This window comes from Helicoverpa armigera, chromosome 22 (assembly GCF_030705265.1).
Source record: "Helicoverpa armigera isolate CAAS_96S chromosome 22, ASM3070526v1, whole genome shotgun sequence".
Lineage (NCBI taxonomy): Eukaryota > Metazoa > Arthropoda > Insecta > Lepidoptera > Noctuidae > Helicoverpa > Helicoverpa armigera.
In genome coordinates, this window is record NC_087141.1 from 10,289,745 (window position 1) to 10,311,644 (window position 21,900).

General features: G+C 47.6%; 1 protein-coding gene and 1 long non-coding RNA gene across 2 annotated transcripts; one reads left to right on the forward strand and one right to left on the reverse strand.

The window, feature by feature from the left end:
* The first annotated feature begins 230 nt into the window (after positions 1 to 230).
* LOC135118410 (uncharacterized) lies at positions 231 to 4,786 on the forward strand. The gene is made up of 3 exons (XR_010277573.1): positions 231 to 851; positions 1,081 to 1,202; positions 1,311 to 4,786. It is a non-coding gene; the product is annotated as an uncharacterized LOC135118410 (long non-coding RNA).
* Positions 4,787 to 18,684: 13,898 nt separating this feature from the next.
* Positions 18,685 to 20,333, reverse strand: LOC135118456 (uncharacterized). The gene is made up of 2 exons (XM_064040582.1): positions 19,174 to 20,333; positions 18,685 to 19,078 (listed from the first exon to the last, which is right to left on the reverse strand). Exons 1-2 carry the CDS (start codon positions 20,331 to 20,333, stop codon positions 18,685 to 18,687), a joined length of 1,554 nt encoding a protein of 517 aa, XP_063896652.1.
* Positions 20,334 to 21,900: the final 1,567 nt, after the last annotated feature.

Sequence of the window (21,900 nt, forward strand, 5' to 3'; positions counted from 1 at the left end):
GGAATTAGGCAGAGGTGAGTCACACACACTCAATATCTCTACCTCCCGCTCCTCAGGACTATGAACGGTTGATGGTCCAGCCTCTGCTACAATGGAGTTGCCTGATGCCGATCTCTCTGCTCTGGTCCTGGGTTTCTTGACCACTGGAGTTCTCATACCGAACATTGTCAGGGGTACGGTGACTATATCCCTGTAAAGGGGGGATAAGTCAGCTAAAAGAGTACAAAATAAGAAAGAAAGAAGAAAGAAAATACATTTATTCACATGGACATAACGCATAGACAAATACAAACAATAATACAAACAAAAACGAATTAATAATAACATAGAACTACAGAAGACAATACACAATAGTGGGGGAAATATGCGTCACATCCACGCGAAAAGGCCCTTGCTCAGCATGTTGCTGTCACTCTGTTGGACAGAGTCTCAGCGCTGGTTTTCAGCAAAAGCCGAAAGCTGACGTGTTAACGTCCGCCGGCAATTTAAATAATATATATTAAAAATAAAACAATAATATTATTAAAATAAATACAATAAATTATGAATTAAAATAAATAAATAAGTTAAGTAGTGATAACATTGGCAACATTCATTTGGCTCATTCGTTCCTTGTCTATGCGCTGTTGTCAAAATCGTTGGTTGAGGTTATGATGTAAAGAATGAACCAAAATCATGGCGGCGCTCAACGTCTAATATTACGTAATTGAATATTATGCGTTATGTAATGAGTGTTGTTTATGTTGTGTGTGTTAGGAAATGCGAGTATGTGGAGTGTATTAAGAATTTATGTGCTTAAGTGTGTTCTTAAACTTATTAAGAACGCAATATTTTCAAGGGCTACACCCAAGGTAAGAGTCAGAGATCAATAAATATAAATATTTGCGAGTGGCGACTAATTGAGAAATGCGACCAGATGGAACGTTAATACTTTACAGTGTTGTATATCAGATGATACAGGTATAATGTCAAAAATATTGTAAAAAGTAAAAAAGGAATTGTATAAGTAATAAAGAATTGTATAGAATTAGTATTTTAACAGATAAGATAATTATTAATATAAATTATGTCATTGACCAGGTCCATTATCAAAGCAGGAGGATATAAGTGTTTGATAACAGCAATAAAGTCATCAGACAGGGATGTACCACACAGCACTGCTGGGGATCCAAAACCAATGATTGTGAGTCAAAAAACGCAAGGTAAGCAACTTATTTTGTATTGTGTACTCAACAAAATCATTGTACCGACAGTTGTGATTGTAGGAGTAGGGTCTTGAGATGTAATTTAAAAGTGTTAACGGTTTTCAGGCCCCTCAATGGTGGTGGAAGATCATTCCAGCAGTGTGTGGCGGCAAACCTGAAACTTCCCCTGAAAGCTGCGGTTTTGTGTGTTGGTGCTCTCAGCGGGTCGACCTTAGAACGGAGTCCGCATTTGTACTGAGTTTGTCGCCAAGTGAGTTTTTTATATAAATACTGCGGCTTGTGGGTTGTTATGACACCAAACATTAAGGTAGCCAAGTGTAGTTTACGCCTGGCCTCCATTTTTAATAATTTAAGCTGATTAATATATGGAGTAACATGATGTCTCCGAGGAATGTTTACACAGAAACGGGTACAGGCATTCTGAATGCGTTGAATTAGCCTAGCTGTCCTAGCGAGTAGGCAGGGGCCATATACGGTATCGCAATAATTGAACTTAGATAGGATTAATGTGTCTACTAGTTGTTTCCTAAGTGGTAAGCTAAGATATTTGCGGATACCGTACAGGACCCTCAGCCTGTAAAAACAGTTTTTAACAATTTTGTTTATGTGAGCCTCAAAACGTAGCTCTGGATCCAGTGTTAAGCCCAAACTACAAGCCTGCTCCACCCTTTCTATATTCTGCCCCTTAATTTTGATTGCTGGCTTGGCAGATAGTATTGCCGCTACCTGCTTCCTTGTACCCAGCACCATGAACTTCGATTTTATTGGGTTCAGAAGTAAGGAGTTTTCCTCAGACCAAGCAACCACACGATCCAGATCCTCATTTACCCTTTGAACTGCAGATGCCACATCACACCCTTTGAGGGATGTGTACAGCTGAATGTCATCAGCATACATGTGGTATCTGCAGTTCACAAAGGAAGTTGTAACATCGGCGCTGTAAATGATGTACAGTAAGGGACCCAGAATCGATCCCTGAGGGACACCTCTGGACACAGGGAGTGGAGAGGATGTTACAGTTGCTCCATCTTCTCTTCGGATCTGCACTGATTGGGACCTGTCCGTTAGATAGCTATTAAACCAATCCACTGCGTCAGAGTCGAAACCATAGTATGTTAGCTTGGACAACAGAAGATTGGTATTAATAGCATCAAAGGCGCGCGAGAAATCCAGTAGCACCAGGATTGACCCCTCCCCCTGATCACGCGCTTCCAGGATATTGCCCACAACATCCATCATGGCCGTCGCAGTCCCTCTACCTTTGCGGAAACCAGACTGCAGCTCCGGGAGAATATGGTTTTCCTCTAGGTATTCAATTACCTGTAGGTACACCACACGCTCTAGGATCTTTGACAGGCAGGGCAGAATGCTGATAGGCCTGAGGTCCTTAAAATTTTCCGGGTCATTGACTTTAGGAATAGGGCAAACCGTTGCATGTCGCCAAAGACTGGGGAAAACGCGCGATTCAATTGATTTGTTAACAATATCAGTAATAACTTGCAGTGTGTTCGGTAAAGTAAGCATTAGCATGTCTAGACTGATACCGTCAACACCCCGAGCATTGGACCCCAGGTCCCTGACTATCCTCATGATCGTGTCCTGATTGGTTCCGGTCAGTGAGAAAACGGCTGTACTATGTCTATTAGATCGGAAAGAGGACATTAGTGCGAGATTGTCATTTTTGTTTCCTGGAACGTCTAAAAAAGCATCATTAATACTATCAGGATCATTAAAGTGACTTGGTAGAGACCTCTCCTGATGGTCTGGTAGAGCATCGGCCTTCAAGTTACGCCACAGTAGCTTAGGATTTGGAGTCATATCATTTATGTGTTTTGTGAAGTACGCGGTTTTTTCCCTTACTAATGCGGCTTCGGCCTCATGTTTAAAATCTAGATAGTATTGTTTATGATGCGGTTCTTTTGTTATTTTGCATCTGCTTCTAGCTTCATCCCGCAGACTGAACATTAACCTAATGTTGTCAGTGATCCAAGGTGTTGGTCTTTTAGAAAACGTCTTTTTCTTAATGGGAGCATGTAGGTCAAAAAGTTGAATCATGTAGGAGTTGAAAGTATCAACCATAGTATCCACGTTACTTTTACTTCCTATATCAGACCAAGGTATGAGGTCAAGATCCTCATGGAATTGATCTGGCAAAATGTCTGAGAGGGGACGAAACTCAATGACCCTAGGCTTAGGCTTGGACTTCCTAAAAACTGTTTCGCACGTGATGAAGGAGTGGTGTCCGAGCTCAGGAATGTGGCTCACCTCAACGCCACGAGTCGACGCGTCAGTGCAAATAATGTCGATGAGGGTACCACTGTCACCCACGAAATGTGTGGCAGTTGTAACTAGTTGGGCCAGGTTGAAGCTACTAAAGAATTCCATAAGCAACCTAGACTTTAAACTATTAGTATCCAAAAGATTTACATTCAGGTCTCCCAGTAAAACGAGATTGTCATATGGGCCCAGTGAACTAATACTGGCAGTAATGGCGTCAAGGAATAGCTCCAAGTCCTGCCAAGGCGGGCGGTACGCGGTCCCTATAAGTAGCCTTTTTTTATTTATTGTGAGGCCCAACCAAAGCTGCTCCACAGTAGGGTGTACAGGATGAGACTTTACTCGCGCGTTCATGCCATTTTTTATATAAAAAGCGACTCCCCCGCCACGCCCACCTCGGGTTGACACAGGTCTTGGGATGTGTCTAAATTTATATCCCGCAACACTAGGAGCACGGTCCTGTTCCCCTTTCCGCAGCCATGTTTCATTTATAGCCATGACGTCCACGGAGTGGTTACTCATGGCAATCAGGAATTCATCCTGGTTTGTCCCTAGAGAGCCGGCATTAAATAGGCCAAACTTAATATATTTACTGGGAGCCATAAGTGTCAGAAGATGTAGGCTTTAGGTATGGAGGTATGTAGGTGAGGTGTGACAGTTCAGTGTGAGTTTGTATGTGGTTTATGTATATAGTTTGTAGATAATTAGGATTAGGTGTAGATATTACTGGGGGGACTTTGCGCGGGGCCTCTGACCGGGGTTTCATTCCTGTTGTCCCTGGCGACGTTTTTTTTGCACTCGGGACATCGCCATTTGGAAGAAACCTTAGTGTTCGCAGGGATCCCTCCACACATTCTACAATATAGTAGGTTGCATTTGCCACACCTCGCGCCATCTAGCGGAGAAGCAAAACGCGAGCATCCTCCGCATTTGATGCCCGGCATTGTTGAGGATTGAGTGTGTTAGCTTCGCTGGAGGTGCCGAAGAAACAGACTAGATGGCGCTACAGGGGATTCACCGATCTATAGGTTGCTTGTCAACGGGACAGATGGCTCTGTATTCAAAGAAATGTTACAAATCCTTCTCAGGGTCGGTTTTTGTTTATGGCAATGATGTAACAAATCTACCACTGACATCTAACTTATTGTTTTAATTTAGGCGGGTAGCCGTATAAACAAACTGAGATGCTTGTTTTTGTTTTTGTTTAAGGTCTATTACAGCCCACAAACGCACTATTTAACACTCACTACGATGTATGCAATGTAAGTTTTCACTTGGTTCACAAATTATACGGTTCCAAATAACTTTGACTTTTATTACCAATTATTTACATAAAAAGTTTGCACAGATGACTTGCCGAAACAGACGTCAAACGTCAGAAAGAATAAAATACAGTAATATAAGATCAAAAGCAATGATAATTTTCTGGTGTTACCCAAGTCTGTTTTTAAAAGAATTTTTATCTGCAGGTACACTAAATCTAAGTGCAGCGGTCAAAAGGCTCGTTGCACGGCGTAAGGCACAATAAACACATTTTTTGACGTTTGGTGCGGCGTAGAGGGACGTGCGATACGTCAAAAGAAAGAAACTAGAATAGGCTTTCCTAGAAATATTGAAAATTGTGGTCGAAAAACTGTAAAATTTAGTGTTTTTAATGGAAAATATTTAATTTCGACGTCCAAACCTACCCAAAATCGTGCAAAATGCAGTCAGGAAGACAGGTCGGAGTGGTAAGTATTTAATACAATTTTTACAATGAAAAATTCTAGTCATAATTTTGATAAATAATTAATTTTGTGTTTTTTACAGGTCGAGAAGGGTGGGGGTGTCAAAAAATCGGGTCACACCGCTTCGATGTCGCGTTTGAAGGGTTATCGCGTGCTTACAAGCCTGTTGTAGCTATTATACGCAAAACCGCATCAAAATCGGTCTCCTTTGAAAAGTTATCAGGAGTGGGTTAGGTAGGTTAGGTTTTTTATAACTGTTTACCCCGTTCATGGTTTCAACGGGACCTTTTCTATCTAAGTTGCTCTTGCATTCTAATTCTCGCTTTATTCCTCTCGCACGTTCATGCGTCATACTTTATCTTTCTTTCATTCATCATCTCTCATTCCTGGTCGGGTGGGACTCCCACTACTCTTCCTAAGTTTCCATTTCCGGGGTTCTTATAATCTATTGGGATTCGGCAATATTTTAATTAAAAGTCGTTAGATTTCTATAATATGCGTTTTATTTTAAGAGCACATCTTTGGCACAACTTGACAAGACATGACAAAATTTTTCCAAGACAGAATCGCGCACGTTTGTGGAGACACTATCAAACAAAAGCGTTTACAAAGATATCTATCTTATAAATTTATTATTCAATACTCCCACTTAAATTTATAAGGTAGACGTTACAATTTACCAGGCACATATTTCAAAAACAACTTACAACTTATAGGCTACACTCATCACTATAAGTTACCATAACTTAAAACTTTTAACTTTTCTCTAGAAACAAAACTTTTAATTAACAAACACAAACGACAAGAATAGCAAAGCTCCCACTGCTTCTCTATATGGGAAATTAATAGTCTCTTTACTTGTATTCTTAGACAAATGTACATTTACATCAGCAGGAGTACTACTACTCTTAGCATCAAACATATTAAAATTATTTATAATCGTTTTAATATACTGTTTCTGACTTATACAATCTTTTTCTCTAGTTATTTCCATACCAATAAATGAATTACATTCTAAAATCTTAATATCAAACTTTCGTTTAAGACCACTTAATATATCTGACAAAACATCTTTACTTTTTCGATAACAATAATCCGTCATCAACATATATAACTAATATTACTTTGACATCATTAAAACATCCTACAAAAACACAATTATCAGACGGACACGGTTGGAAACCATAACTAGTTAGAAAAGAACTAAACTTCTCATTCCAACATCTCGACGATTGTTTAAGACCATATATAGATTTAATCAACTTACAGACTTTGGAAGGCTGAGTTTCCAATCCCTCTGGCACCTCCATGTATATGTCCTCAGAAAGCTCACCGTACAAGAAGGCCGTCTTCACATCAAACTGCTCGATGTGAAGCTCGTCTCTAGCAGCGATGCTCAGCAGCACCCTAATCGAGTCGTACCTGCTTGTGGGGGAAAAGATCTCATTATAGTCCAAGCCCTTGACTTGTGTGAACCCTCGTGCACACAGTCGTGCTTTGTATCGTACTATTTCTCCATCTCTATTCTTCTTTATAGCAAACACCCATTTGCACGATACAGGCTTCTTTTCACTTTTGTCGGTCAGTATCCATGTCTGATTTTCTTCATGTGATTGAAGCTCTTCAGCTACAGCTTTCTTCCACAGATGAGAATTTGGACTTTTCATAGCTTCTTCATAACTGTTTGGAAGTTCATATTCTGTGAAATTTGCTTCTAATCTTTTGTCTCGACGAGGACGTAATGAGATGGTTCTTGGTTCTTCCTGCATCAAATTTATACCTCTTGGAGGAACATAACTTTCATCCATATCTTCTAAACTCTTCATACTTTCATCTGATGATATTTCTTCAGGTTCAACATTTTGAGTTTGGGTTTCATTTAGTGGGGTAGATACTGTAGAATGTTCTTTTTCTTCTTGTTCAACTGTCATTTCCATATATCTTTTTCTTTCTTCCAGCATACTACATTCATCAAACTTAACATCTCGTGATATTGTAATCTGCTTGGTATTTTGATCATACATTCTATAATTGTCGTGGTCATATCCAACTAACAACATCTTCACACTTTTCTTGGCAAGCTTCCTTCGCTTTTCCTTTGGAACATGTACATAACCAATTGATCCAAATATTCTGATATGTTGTAAGTTAGGCTTCACTCCTTGCCACAGTTCAAATGGCGTAACATCTCCCGTCTGGCTTGATGTATTTCTATTCAACAAATATACCGCACAGTTAACAGCTTCTGCCCACAAGTTTAAAGGAATATCCTTTGCATATAACATTGTTCTTGCAGATTCCATGATAGAACGCATCTCTCTTTCTGCTCTCCCGTTCTGTTGTGGAGTATACGGAGCAGTACGTTCATGCGTTATCCCTTTACTCTCCAAAAAAGATGTGAATTCTTGGTTTACATATTCAGTACCATTATCTGTATGTAGTATCTGCAAATCACGCTGAAATCTATTCTTCACAATGGCATTGTACTTCAGAAAGCATTGAAATACTTCACTCTTATGCTTCATAAAGTAAACATGGCGATAGCTTGTAGCTCCATCTTTGAACAACACAAAGTACTTCATACCCGATACAGAAGATTCTTCTATAGGACCGCACACATCGCTGTACACAATTTCACCAGCTTGTGTTGGACCTCGGGTAGATTTCAAGAAGGGCGTCTTGCTTGCTTTCCATATTGACATGCTTCACAAACAAAATTCTGATCACCGCTCAAAGTAACTGGAATCACACCATTCTTTGACATATTTTGAAGTTCCTTGACATTTAAGTGTCCTAATCTTTCATGCCAAACTTTTATATCCGTTTGCACAACATTACAATATTCTTGTTTGATTGTTTTATATCCAATTCGTATAAATTGTTCTCTTGCAACTGTGCACACATAACAACAACATTGTTCTTCATTATCATAGCGTTCTTATTGTTCTTCACTATGACATATCCTCTTCTAGTAGCTGCACCTTCAGAAAACAGATTTCTTCGTAAATCAGGTACATACAACAAATGCTCAAGTCTACATCTCTCCCATGTACCATTAACCTTCTTATCTATTAATACAGTTCCTTCGCCACATACCTTTATACTCTGCTTGTTGCCCAATTTAACGGAATTGTTGCATTGAGATTCGTTCAACTCGCAGAAGTATTCTCTCCTGTAGGTCATATGCTTCGATGCTCCACTATCTAAAATCCATGCGTCTTCATCATGTTCAGATGAGCAACCTTCTGCGCTGAATGCCATGTTGTTGGTTTTCTTCTCATTGTACCTTTTCTTAGGCATCCTGCATTCTCTTGCGAAATGACCCTTTGTTACAATTGTAGCACACGAATCTGTGAGTTCTTTGTTCTGACGTTGGTTCTGACGTCTTTTGTTTGTCCTCATTTCTAGGTTTAAAATTTCTTCTTGACGTAACTAACGCGTTCTCACTACTATTACTCGTTTCATTGGCTAGGCTGGCTTCTTCATCAACTAAACGCGACGTAAGAGTTTGTATGGTCTGACGATCTTCATCGAGTGACAACCATGCTTGTCTGAGAGAACGATACGTTGACGGCAACGTGCTTAGAATCTTCGTCATAATGGCGGTGTCACTTATTTTCTCACCCGTCTCTCGCAGCTGCTTTGCCAAACTTTCAACCTTTGACACGTGCTGTGCCATCGTGTCACTGGCGCTATACGAGTATTGATAAAACTGCTCATGAATTAACATCTTGTTGTATTCTGACTTCTGTTCATAGATAGCTTCTAGTTTTGTCATCACTTGTTTTGCGGTTTCGCAGTTTTCTATTAACGATATCTGGTTTAAATCCATCGAAGAGGTTAAGATAAACATGGCCATACCATCATCTTTATCCCACTGCACTTGCGAACCGGCTTCTAAGGGTCTTGCCTTCTCTATATTTAATCCCTTCGCTCTTAATGCGCATTTCACTTGAAATTTCCATTGTTTGAAATTTCTTCCATCAAACTTCTCGATTTTCATTCCGTTTGAAACCTCCATTTTACTGTCACTTTTATATCGGAAATAATCCTTGCTCTTAACGAACTAATAATTAAAATATATGCCTAGTTATGTGCCTGGGCCCATAACCTATTGGGATTCGGCAATATTTTAATTAAAAGTCGTTAGATTTCTATAATATGCGTTTTATTTTAAGAGCACAACTTTGGCACAACTTGACAAGACATGACAAAATTTTTCCAAGACAGAATCGTGCACGTTTGTGGAGACACTATCAAACAAAAGCGTTTACAAAGATATCTATCTTATAAATTTATTATTCAATATAATCAAACAATTTTTTCTTTTCCGTTTCGAAATATTCTGTTTACAATTTTTATCTTGTTTTCTATGCTTTCATCTATATATTCTTCTTTTCAATATATAATGAAACATAGATTTCATACTGTATTTTTGTTTCTTTTAATTGTTTTATTTGCTAAGTTTTCGCAATATTCCAGGAATTTTATTATATTTCTCCCTTTTATTATTTCCCCTATTTTATCTTTTTGGATCCTAGTATCTAGTTCGCATTCAATAGTGTAGCGTTCTTGTGCAAATATGGGGCAATCGAGCAGTATATGTGGCAATCGAGCAGTAGATGCACGATGGGTTCTCCTTGCACTTGAAGCGGTTCAAGTACTCGGAGAATCCACCGTGCCCCGTCATTATTTGTGTTCTTATGGCGTTCATACCCACTTTTCTAATTGTTCTGTACGCGGCCACTGCATCTGGGAAGAACATCTTAGTTATTGAGGCGGTTTATCCTGTATTATACCTATGGTTCCATTCGTCGTTTTTGGACCCCTAATTTGTTTGCGGCTGGCGCCCATGCACTCGCTGCGTACAGTATCGTGGGCTCTACTGCTGCCGTGTAGATGGTCCTGATGATTTCCGGCTGTAGACCCCAACTAGCTCGAGCTGCCCTGGCCAGTTGTTTGTACATAGCTATCGCCTTTTTACAAGCGATAGCTATGTGTTTGTTGAAGGTGAGTTTGTCGTCGATTGTGAGGCCTAATATTTTGACATCGCGGGACGTTCCAATGTCGATCCCCCCCATGCTCAAGCGCGGAGTGTCATACTTTAGCTTTCGTGTTAAGACCATTGCGCAGGTTTTGTGCGGTGCGAATTTTAGCTTGTTTCTGACACCCCATGCTCGAACATGTTCGAGAGCGGCATTGGCTCGTCCCTCTATCTCTGCCGCCGTTTCGCCGTCGAAAATCAGGACAACGTCGTCGGCGAATGCTTGGCAGTAGTTGCCCCCAGTGTCGAGCTCCTTCAAGAGGGGGTCCAGTAGGAGGTTCCAGAAGAGTGGACCCGCAATGGATCCCTGGACGCAACCCTTGCTCGTCGATTTTTTGCACTCCTCACCCAAGTACCTCACGCTAACAGTCCTGTCACTGAGGTAACTACTGACCACTCGTCTCAAGTTTACAGGGCACTTTTCCTCAGCCAATCGGACTTTGATGGCAGGCCACCACGCACTGTCAAAGGCTCCTCTATGTCTAGTGACACAAGAGTAACAATTTTCTTTTGTGTCAACTTCTTGCGGATGTGTTGCACCATGGTGTAGAGGGAGTCCTCTGTGCTCCTTTGCGGCATAAAGCCGTATTGGCGAGTACTGATCCTGGGAAGCAAATAGAACCTAAGGCGAGCGACCAGCATCTTCTCGTACACCTTCCCTAATACAGGCAGGAGCCCAATCGGCCTGTAGGACTTTGGTACGCTGTACGAGTCTTTGCCTGGCTTCCTTAGTGCCACCACCGTTGCCTCCTTCCAGATTTTTGGAAAGTAGTGGCATGTCAGGCATTTGTTAACCAGTGACAGGAAGAATTCAGGGTCGCAGCTTATGGCCTGAGTGCAAATATCTGCTGTGAAGCCATCGGCTCCCGGGCCTTTTGGGTTGAAGGACCTCATGGCCCTGTCCAGTTCGCCTTGGGTGAACGGTGGGTCATGTTGTTCATCATGACTCCACTCGTTCACCTTGTCCGCCTTCTGTCTTGTGAGGTTATGGTCCATGTTGTCATCTTCTTCCCGGTCCACCGGGTAGAATGTCTCGGCCAGCAGCTTCACTGAGCCCTTGGCGTCCAGGGTTATCCCTCCATTTTGTAACGGTAGGTCTTCCTCTCTATTGCGACTCTCCCCATGACCCTATAAATTCCCTCCCAAACCCCTTCCCTGGTCTGTTTACAGCAGAACCCCTTCCAACTCTCCTCTATGGCCGTTTTACTGCTGTTTCATAATTCCCTTTTCTTGCAGGTACAGACTGACGACACTAGCTCTTCGGATCGGTGCAGCGTTCCGGATTCGGCGCTTCCTGGTAGCGACGAGCCTCTTCATCTCCGCGAGTTCCTCTGACCACCATGGCATGGTAAGTACCTCTTTGGACTTTTTTGATGGTATTGCATGCGTACATGTGTCTTGGATAGCTATGGTGTAGGCGCTTATCATGTGGTCCAATGCATTTGTGTTGCTGATATTTCCCACTTCCTGTACCGTCAATTTCTCCTCCTGCATAATTTGAGACAGTTTCGAACGAAACCGCCTCCAATTAGCCTTTTTGGTGTTGAAACGTCTGGTGGTACGTTCTATGCTAATACCCTTAGACTTTTGAAGTCTGATACTAAAGCCTATGCCATTGTGATCGGAACTCATTAGACCGACTATTACCCGCCAGCCGTCCACCAGATGCAGCATATCCTCGGTACACGTCGTTACATCCACGTGGCTGCTGTACCTGACTCCGCCTCTCACGGTGTCGAATGTCGGAGTGTCTCCATTATTGAGGACGTGCATCCCCCACTGCTCCAAGGTCCCGCATAATAGTTCTCCCCTCGCGTCTTCGCTGTTGCTGCCCCACCAAGTACTTTTGGCGTTCGCGTCTCCTCCAATGAGCAACCTGCTATGTCCTGCGTGTTGCACGATTCGCCGCATATGCTCTAGGTAAGGCTCCACGGGTTTGTCTGGCTCGAAATAAAATGATACCAGCATGATCGTCCAGGCGCTGGTTCGGACTCCCACCACAACGATGTTGTCTGTGGTGAGTTGTGGGTACTGCATGATATCTAGGTCGTGGTCAAGGACAGCAATTGCTGCCTTAACAGTCCCTTCTCCTCCACCAGCGTTCTGGAAGACCCTCACGCCCCGGTAGCTTCTCATTCTATTTGCCCGACCAACGTAAGGCTCCTGAAGCAATGCAACGGCGACTCGCTGCGATTCGGCCTCCAACAAGAGTTCGTTGGTTGCGAGCTGACTACGCTGCAGGTTTGCCTGGATTATGGAGTACTTGTGGGGAGCTGCTGGGACCACCTTAGCAATAAGCTATAGACGCTCGGGCGAGTGAGTCCCACTTGCGACGTACGGGGCAATCGGTGCTGAACGCATTGTGCTCAGCGCCACTCACTTTTGCTCTGGTACAGTTCACACACTTAGGCGCTTCGCCTAGTTTGTTGTCTGGGCAGTCCATCCTAAGGTGTGGACCACCACAGTGGCTGCACAGGTCGGACGTGTCCTTGCAAAAGCGTTTGCTATGTCCAAAACCCAAGCAGCGTGTGCACTGCACCAGGGGAGTTTGGTCTTCTACCCGCACTATCTGGAGGTCTATTCGAAGCTTTCCTACTTCAGTAGCCCTCCTCCATATAGAAGGAGAAACGCTGAGCACAATGCTGTTACAGTGGGGGTTTCGCGCTTTCCTTCGGTACTTGACGCCCATCCTGAGCTCCTCGCCCCCGAGACCGTGAAAGAGTTCCCGGTTCTGATTCCTAAGGGCTTTTAAGACGTCTTCGTCGCTATGAATTTGCAAAACGTCCCTAAGAATCAGAAGCGGGTCCCTGTTGCGTACTTCCTCGACGACGAGGTTCTCTCCGACAGTTTCAAGCCTCTCCCGGATTTTCTGCCTCTCTTCCTTCGTTCGGCAGCCCATGATAATCTTCCGATCTTTTGCCTTTCTCACCCTTTCTACTTGCACCCAGCCTTCCTTTGCGTCCACAGCCCGCCTCACTCTCTCAAGGATCTCGTCTCCTGTATCCAAGCTCTGTGTAGAGGAAACAACCACGGAGTGTAGCGTCGCTCGTTCCTGCGTTTGAACGCTGGTTTGTCCTCTGTGTGTTGCCGCCACGGATGCGTAGGTTCTTTCCCACACAGATCATTGGCTATTAAGGTTTCCCTAAGGTTTTCCATTTTAATAATGTTTTCCTTCATGAGGGTGCTATTTTCCTCGAGGCGTTCGAGTAGTTTTTTCCGGCTTTCGTCAGTGGCGCAAGGGCTCGGTGAGTTAGGCTGTCCGGTTGTTTTATCGGCTGCAGTGGGAGCAGAAATTGTGAAGCTCCTTCCTTTCCTTTCCGACTCCTTCACGATCTCAAACAGTCGGTCGATTGCCGCAAGGACCTCTATTTTTATTTCTCCTTTGAGATTCCGAGAGTTGCCCAAGTGTAGCTTCGCCTTGTTTAGGCAGGCTCTTGCTTCCGACGTGAGATCCACGTATTTTTTCTCGGGTTTTTTGGCATCCGCTGAGACCCGCCGCGTCTCCAGGGGCCCGGGAACCTTATTGGCAGTTGTTTTTGCCAGTGGTGGTGTAGATTTTGCTTTGTTGGCTGGTAGTTTAGCCTGGGGCTCTGCTATGCCAGCCTCCAATTCAGCAACGCTTTTCCTTACATTTAAGGTTGGGGTTGCGGGTTTCTCCGGGGATCGCGGCGAGACTCCGGGGCTGCGTGAGCTCTCGTCCTTTTTCGCTGGAGTGCGGAACATGATTCGGGAAAGTAAAATAAATTTCAGAGGACAACTGCACAGTCAATGCTGATCCCTGTAAAGGGGGGATCAGTAAGTTATTTTAATGTAAAAACTAAGTGTAGCGGTCAAAAGACACGTTGCACTACGTGTGTCAAATAAATTAAGTCGGGAATTGCTCCCCGGTCCAACTTTGTGGTCAACGCTATGTGATAACCTTTTCTAAAAATGTTCACTGCAACTTACGCTATAAACCGCTTAATTAGCGTAGGAGAGCCCAGATTACAGTGAACTTAATATTTTCTGAGTCAGGAGACTGCTAGAATGCCAAATCCGTCAAAAAATATTTTTCAACAAATTGAGATTGTCCCAGAGTCATACCCTTTCCTATAGTAAATTTTAAATTTTTTGACGTTTGGTGCGGCGTAGAGGGACGTGCGATACGTCAAAAGACGCGTCTCGGCGAGCCCTAGCCAGCTATCCAGAAACTAGAATAGGCTTTCCTAGAAATTTTGCCCAAAATCGTGCAAAATGCAGTCAGGAAGACAGGTCGGAGTGGTAAGTATTTAATAAAATTTTTACAATGAAAAAATCTAGTCAGAATTTTGATAAATAATTAATTTTGTGTTTTTTACAGGTCGAGAAGGGTGGGGGTGTCAAAAAATCGGGTCACACCGCTTCGATGTCGCGTTTGAAGGGTTATCGCGTGCTTACAAGCCTGTTGTAGCTATTATACGCAAAAAACCGCATCAAAATCGGTCTCCTTTTGAAAAGTTATCAGGAGTACTAGTGTTTTATAGGGCCTTAGGTGGATTTTGGGCGTCTACTATTTGTATGGAAACGGATGTTTCGCGAATTTTTTGACGTTTGGTGCGGCGTAGAGGGACGTGCGATACGTCAAAAGACGCGTCTCGGCGAGCCCTAGCCAGCTGTCCAGAAACTAGAATAGGCTTTCCTAGAAATTTTGAAAATTTTGGTCGAAAAACTGTAAAATTTAGTGTGTTTTAATAGAAAATATTTAATTTCGACGTCCAAACCTACCCAAAATCGTGCAAAATGCAGTCAGGAAGACAGGTCGGAGTGGTAAGTATTTAATAAAATTTTACAATGAAAAATCTAGTCAGAATTTTGATAAATAATTAATTTTGTGTTTTTTACAGGTCGAGAAGGGTGGGGGTGTCAAAAAATCGGGTCACACCGCTTCGATGTCGCGTTTGAAGGGTTATCGCGTGCTTACAAGCCTGTTGTAGCTATTATACGCAAAAAACCGCATCAAAATCGGTCTCCTTTTGAAAAAGTTATCAGGAGTACTAGTGTTTTTATAGGGCCTTTTTTTTTTATCGACGTAAAATCATCAAATGACCCCTCCCGCTGTGGGTTAGCAGCGGTGAGGGAGTGTCAGAACTCTTACTGACTAAAATCGTCGTGTTCCGTCATAGGCCTTTTATGTACCAGGGCCGCGGTATCTCTTTCGAACAACCCGCAGCCCCGGCAGGCCTTGGCCCTGCTGGGCCCCGCTGGGGTTGCTGACGTCTCTTTGAGGAGCGCGTGGAACAACGCGCGCCGTCGACACGGGTCTGTCGTCTAGGAAGACAGAGGGACGATGAGCCACCCGAACTCACCGCCCACAGACCCACGCCTACGGTGGCCGGGAGTCATCTCGCGACACCCGGCGCCCATGGTGTCTACCTGGTCCAGCGCGGCGGCCGGGATGAGAGGTGCGAACTCTCTGGCGTTCCGCCTCCTCCTTCTCGAGCATGACCGCTTCGCAGAAGGAGGCGACGGCATCCCATTCCCTCTCGCCCCGGACCATGGCCTGAACCAGGGCCGGACGCGAGAGGTCGCCGCCGCCCAAAGCCTCGACGAGGACCCGGCGGTGCCCTTCCCATGCGGGGCACACCTGGACTGTGTGGTCCACCGTGTCCTCGGGGCTGTCCGCACAATGGTGACACCCGGGCGCCTCCTCACGACCGATGCGGTGCAGGTACCTCCCGAAACAACCGTGTCCGGTGAGGACCTGCGTCATGCGGTACGTGAGGGCGCCGTGACTCCTCCCGAGCCACTCCTCAAAGAGGGGACTTACCGCCACGATGGTGGCGTGCCCTGCACTGGGTTGCGATAGTCGCTCCCTCGCTGAGCCTCCTCGCGCCAGTCGTACAGGCGCAAGAAGACCCTCGCCTCCAGATCCCACGGTGGCAGTCCAGCGAGTAGGCCAGCTGCTTCGCGGGAGATCGTGCGGTACCCCCGGATTAGCCTAATGGCTATCACCCTTTGGGGCACGTTCAGGTAGTGCACAGCCCGCGGCCGTGCCGAACGTGCCCATACCGGGGCCCCGTAAAGGGCCATGGACCGCATGACCCCCGCGTAGAGTTTACGGCAGGGGGCGTTTGGGCCTCCCAGGTTGGGCAGGAGCCGCTTGAATGCAGCACCTGCCTTCTCCAGTTTGGGGCCCAAACGTCGGAAGTGCTCGACGAAGCTCCACCGGCCATCGAGGACGAGTCCCAGGTACTTCATCGCCCTCTCGACGCCGATGGTAGCCCCCCCCACCGTGACTTGGGAGCCTGAAGGTGGCGCGTTCCGAAGCCCATGAAAGCACATGGCCTCGGATTTGTGCAAGGCCACCTCCAGTCCCAGCAGCTGGATCCTCTCGATGACTATCGCAACCCCGCGCGTCATTATGTCGGCCGCCTCCTGGTGCGACCTCCCTTGTGCCAGAACCAGCGTGTCGTCAGCGTAGCAGACCACGCTGACGCCGCTAGGAGGTCGGCGCGCAGCACCAGTCGTAGCCGATGTTCCACAAGAGCGGCCCCAGTACCGACCCCTGCGGAACACCGCACGACATCTCTCGCCGGTTCCATTCCCCGTTGTGACCAGGGTAAATGATGGACCTATCCGACAGATAGGCCTCGACCACGCGACGAAGGTAGGTCGGCACCCGGTGATACCGGAGTGCCTCCCTGATGCAACTCCAGGAAGGGTGTTGAAGGCGTTGGCGATGTCAAGAGACACCGCCAAGACGACCCCCGGGACACAGCATCCCCGTCGTGAGCTCTCACGCGCATGATGGCGTCCACCGTTGAGCGCCCTTGCGGAAACCGAACTGGTGGTCCGCAAGGTCCGGCCCTATCCCCCCAAGGTGCGCGACGAGGCGGTGTGCGACAACTCGCTCAAAGAGCTTGCCCACCTCGTCGAGCAGCACGATAGGCCGGTATGCGGACGGAGAGTCCGCAGGGCGCCCCGGCTTCCGTATGAGGACCAGTTTCCCTGTCTTCCAACGAAGTGGGAACTGGCCCCTCTCCAAGCATGCGCTGAGAAGCCCCCTAAGTCGAGGCCCGAGAGCCTCAAGGGCCAGGACCCAGGCCTTTCCAGGCAGGCCGTCAGGCCCTGGGGCGGTGTTTTTGGCTTTCAGCCTAGCCACCGCCACTCTCAGGTCCACCCCAGTCACCTCGGGGACATCGTCGTCGTCGGAAGTGTGGTCCGTCGTTGACACCGCGGGTTGCAGAGACATGGGCGGGGGAGAGTGTTCCCCGCGCGAAGGGAACAGAGCGCTCACCACCTCCTCCACCAGCTGAGGCCGAAGACTCTGGGTCAGCGGGGGGGCCCATGGGCGGAGCTTGCCCCGCACCATTTTGTACGGGCGCCCCCACGGGTCCCTGTCCAGAGACCCCAGCAGCTCCGCATTGGCCACCTCCTTGGCCTGGATGATGGCCAATTGGAGGGCGGTCTTCGCAGCTCTGTAACCCTCGTATAGCTCTGCTTCCCTGGCTTCTGCATCCGGAGGGCGGATGCGCAGCCTGCGGTGTCTGGTGTACAGGTGCCTCGCAGCGACGCACGCCTCTCGAAGGGCGGCGATCTCGCAAGACCACCAGTACACCTGGCGTCGGGCGCGTCCTGGCGGGGCTCGGGGCATGGCCACGTCACAGATCTCGGACATGGTCTGCCGGAACCACTCCGCCTCGTCGTTGATGTCGGCGGGCCTGTCCGGTGATGACACCCAGGCCTGCACGACTGAGGCTTCCAGGAGAAGCTCCCGGTCCAGGTGCCTCAGCGCCCAACGTGGACCACTCGGGGTCTGTAGGACCGGCGCGCTAGGGTTCTGGGCGGAGACGTCAAACCGGATGTACCGGTGATCGGAGTAGGTCTCCACCCTCTCCTCCACGCGCCAGTCAAAGACACGCGGCAGCAGAGCGGGGCTGGCGAACGAGATGTCCACCACTGACTCGCCCCGCATCCGTACGCACGTGGGGACAGAACCCCGATTGAGGACGACCAGGCCTGCTTCCAGCGCCCAGTCCTCCACCATCCTACCCCGTGCATCTGTGCGTCGGGAACCCCAGGCCAAGTTCTTGGCGTTGAAGTCCCCTAACACTATCACGGGGAGGGAATAACTTCCGACGACGACGGACAACTCCAGGAGGGAGTTGTGGAACTCGGCGAGAGTTCGGCTCGGGGAGAAGTACACCCCCACGACGACTATCTCCCCGAACCGTGCTGCGACGCAACCCTTCCACTCTTCACCCCTTCGAGGGAAGGAGTACCAGCGGCGGCCGACGATATGATGGTCACTGAGCCGCTAAGGTCCTTAACCCAGTCATCCCTGGGAAGGACAAAGTACGGCTCAGCGACCACGGCGATGTTGATCGACCACTGCGCCATGCTTTGGAGCAACAGATCCTGGGCACGGGCGCAGTGGTTGATGTTCGCCTGGAGGAAGCGTAGTGGAGCCAGGCTAGCACTCCATCACGTCTTCCTCCTCTCGAGGCCCAAGGACGGGCGCTGCGGCAGCAGCAGTGGCGACGGCGACAGCGGCGGCAGCGTTGGGGGCGGCGGCGGCCGCAGGAGCTGCGGTGGTGGCCACTGCGGAGGTGACGGCGGTGGCAACGACGGACGGCCGACCCTTGCCCTTACTCGGCTTGGCGGGTGGGGCACAGGTCTTGCTCCCCGCCCGGTGTTCGGCCGGCTTGCCAGCAGCCGCACATGCAGAGCAGTGCGGCGTGGCGCTGCATTCCACGGCCTTGTGACCGGGCTGACCGCAGCGGAAACAGAGGGCGCTGCGGTCGACCTCCGAGGTGCAACGGACACCCACATGATGCCCGACGTGGCATCGGAAGCACCTCAGCGGTCTGGGGTCAAGCAGCTTAACCTGCGCCGACACCCAGCCGACCAGCAATCTTCGGCCGTCAACAATGTTCTTGGCCGCCGTCACGGGGCAGCTCACCGTGATGGTGCACGTGCCCTGAAGTCGGGACGTATGGTGCCCGCCTTGACTTCGTCGGCGGAGCACCCACCCGTCCTAGCGACGGCGGCCACTACCTCCTCCGCAGTAGCTGAGTCGTCCAGGCCCATGATGCGCAGATCCGCGCACTTGTGGGGCCTGGAGACTCGGGCGTCGTCCGCACTTATGGACGCCCTAAGCCTCTCGGCTAGAGCGTCTGCGGCGGGCCCACTGGCCGCTCCTGGGACCTCCAGCATTCGGGCGCCCGTTGCGGTCACCCTGAGCCGGAGGCCGGAGGCGATACCCAGCTCCTGCAGGTTCACCGCCTCCTTTGCTTGGGCGAGCACGTCGCGGTACGACACGCCCCTTTTGACCGCGTCCGGCTGTAGTGTGACTACTACAGCCGCGGTTTTGGGGGCGCGGAGTTGCGCCGCGGCGGCTCGCTCCCTGCGCCGCCGTTTCTGGGCCTTCTTTTTGGCCGCTTTGGCCGCCCTCCGTTTCTTTTTCTTTTCCCCCACCACCTGCCACTCAGACTCAGTGGCAGAAGAGGTAGGGGCCCCACCGCGCTCCGCCCCCTGCTCGCGCATCTTAGCGAGCTCCGCCCGGAGACTCCTGTTCTCCTCCACGAGAGACTCCAGGGCGGCCGTCAGACGACCCACCTCCTGCTGCAGTTTGGCCAGCTCGCTCACGGGAGCCCGGCCAAAGTTGCTCACCGCTGCGGCGGTGATGGAGGCGGTGGCGGCCTCAATGGCGCCGTCCTTGCTCGCCTTTTTTCGTTTTAGGGCCACCTGCCTGATGGCGGACTCCACCGTCTTCTCGAAGTCCGCCCTCCGCTCCCGGTCGGAGCCGATGGCCGACTCCTCCTCGGAGGAGGAGCTCAGATGAGCCGCTCCTCCGCCACCCCCAGAAGCCCCAGCGGACCCTTCGCTGACGGGCCTCCTGGCGACCTTTTTGGCCGAGGCCCCGCGACCACCAGAGGAGGACCCGGGGTCTTCCCTCCTCCTCTTGAGGAAGGCGTCGACCCGGTGGTCCTTCTTGTTGCGGGGGAGCTTAAAACCCCCCGCATCCCCCTCGCTGGACACGGACTCGGATTCCGAGTCCTCATCCCACTCCTTTTCGTTCTTATTATTATTATTATTTTTTTTTAAAGTTTGTGAATCCATATAGTTCCCACGATCATGAGAGCAATTGTTCGTCCACCCCGGCAGTGGCCTCATACCGGGGCAAGCCTACATACTGTTGGGGGCGGCTGGCCCCAACAGGGGGGAGCGCTAACGACCGTGTCCCCCACGGCCATTCATCCCCTCGCCGCGCTCCCGAAACTTGGGATTGGGTGGTTTTTTATCAAGAGGTGTCCTTCCTCTGGGCCGGGCGATTAAGCCAAGCCCTCGGCGGCGGCATTATGCATGCCTCCGTCTGCTGTCCGGCCAACCCGGCTCAGCAAACCCGCCGAAAGGTTTGCTCTTCGTTGTACGAAGAGCAAACGACAACGTGGGGACCCCCTCGGTGGGGTTTTTATAGGGCCTTAGGTAGATTTTGGGCGTCTACTATTTGTATGGAAACGGATGATTCGCGAATTTTTTGACGTTTGGTGCGGCGTAGAGGGACGTGCGATACGTCAAAAGACGCGTCTCGGCGAGCCCTAGCCAGCTGTCCAGAAACTAGAATAGGCTTTCCTAGAAATTTTGAAAATTTTGGTCGAAAAACTGTAAAATTTAGTGTGTTTTAATAGAAAATATTTAATTTCGACGTCCAAACCTACCCAAAATCGTGCAAAATGCAGTCAGGAAGACAGGTCGGAGTGGTAAGTATTTAATAAAATTTTTACAATGAAAAAATCTAGTCAGAATTTTGATAAATAATTAATTTTGTGTTTTTTACAGGTCGAGAAGGGTGGGGGTGTCAAAAAATCGGGTCACACCGCTTCGATGTCGCGTTTTGAAGGGTTATCGCGTGCTTACAAGCCTGTTGTAGCTATTATACGCAAAAAACCGCATCAAAATCGGTCTCCTTTTGAAAAAGTTATCGGGTTAGGTTAGGTTAGGTTAGGTTTTTTTTTTTTTTTTTAATGAATGCACCCGCCATCACAGGGCATTACGGTTTTTCCACTGGCGAATATAGACCAGTGCCTTTATTAATACAATCATAAAGTTAACATTACTTATTGTTACATTTGCTTTTACATTACTTGCTATTTACTTATTTCTATTATGCTATGGTTACTTTGTTACATTGTTTTCTCATACACTTATTCTATATTAACAGTGCAATAATTGGTTTTTTCCATTACCATTTATTATCTGTAGCGACTTACAACCCTAATTTCCTTTATCCAACTTTTATGTACTATCTGTGTATTTAATGGCTATATTTTCAAATCGACTTGCTTCATCTTTATAATACTACCTATACCTATATTTTATACAATGATTTCCTCAACATTATATTTTTGTAAACTATAGATTATATACTTACTATATAACATAGTTATACAATTTTATCGGGTCTTATTATTTTTATTTACAATCTTTGTTATAGCTATGCAGTATTTTATAAATGTGCTACGTACTCTTTTATTTGATAAAATTTCAGCCATATTTTCTGTGCTTATTTTATATTCGATTTCCTGTTCCAGATCAAAGCGTTCTTTTGCGTAGATTTGACAATCTGTCAGAACGTGCATTACGCTTTCAGAGTCTCCTGTGCCGCAGGGGCACTCCGGACTCTCCT

Coding starts and splice junctions, on each gene's coding strand:
- LOC135118456 (XM_064040582.1), bottom strand. CDS start 20,333: ATGGATTCACAAACTTTAAAAAAAAATAATAATAATAATAAGAACGAA. Junction 19,079..19,173: donor AGGGCACGTGCACCATCACG/GTGAGCTGCCCC, acceptor GCTTGACCCCAG/ACCGCTGAGGTGCTTCCGAT.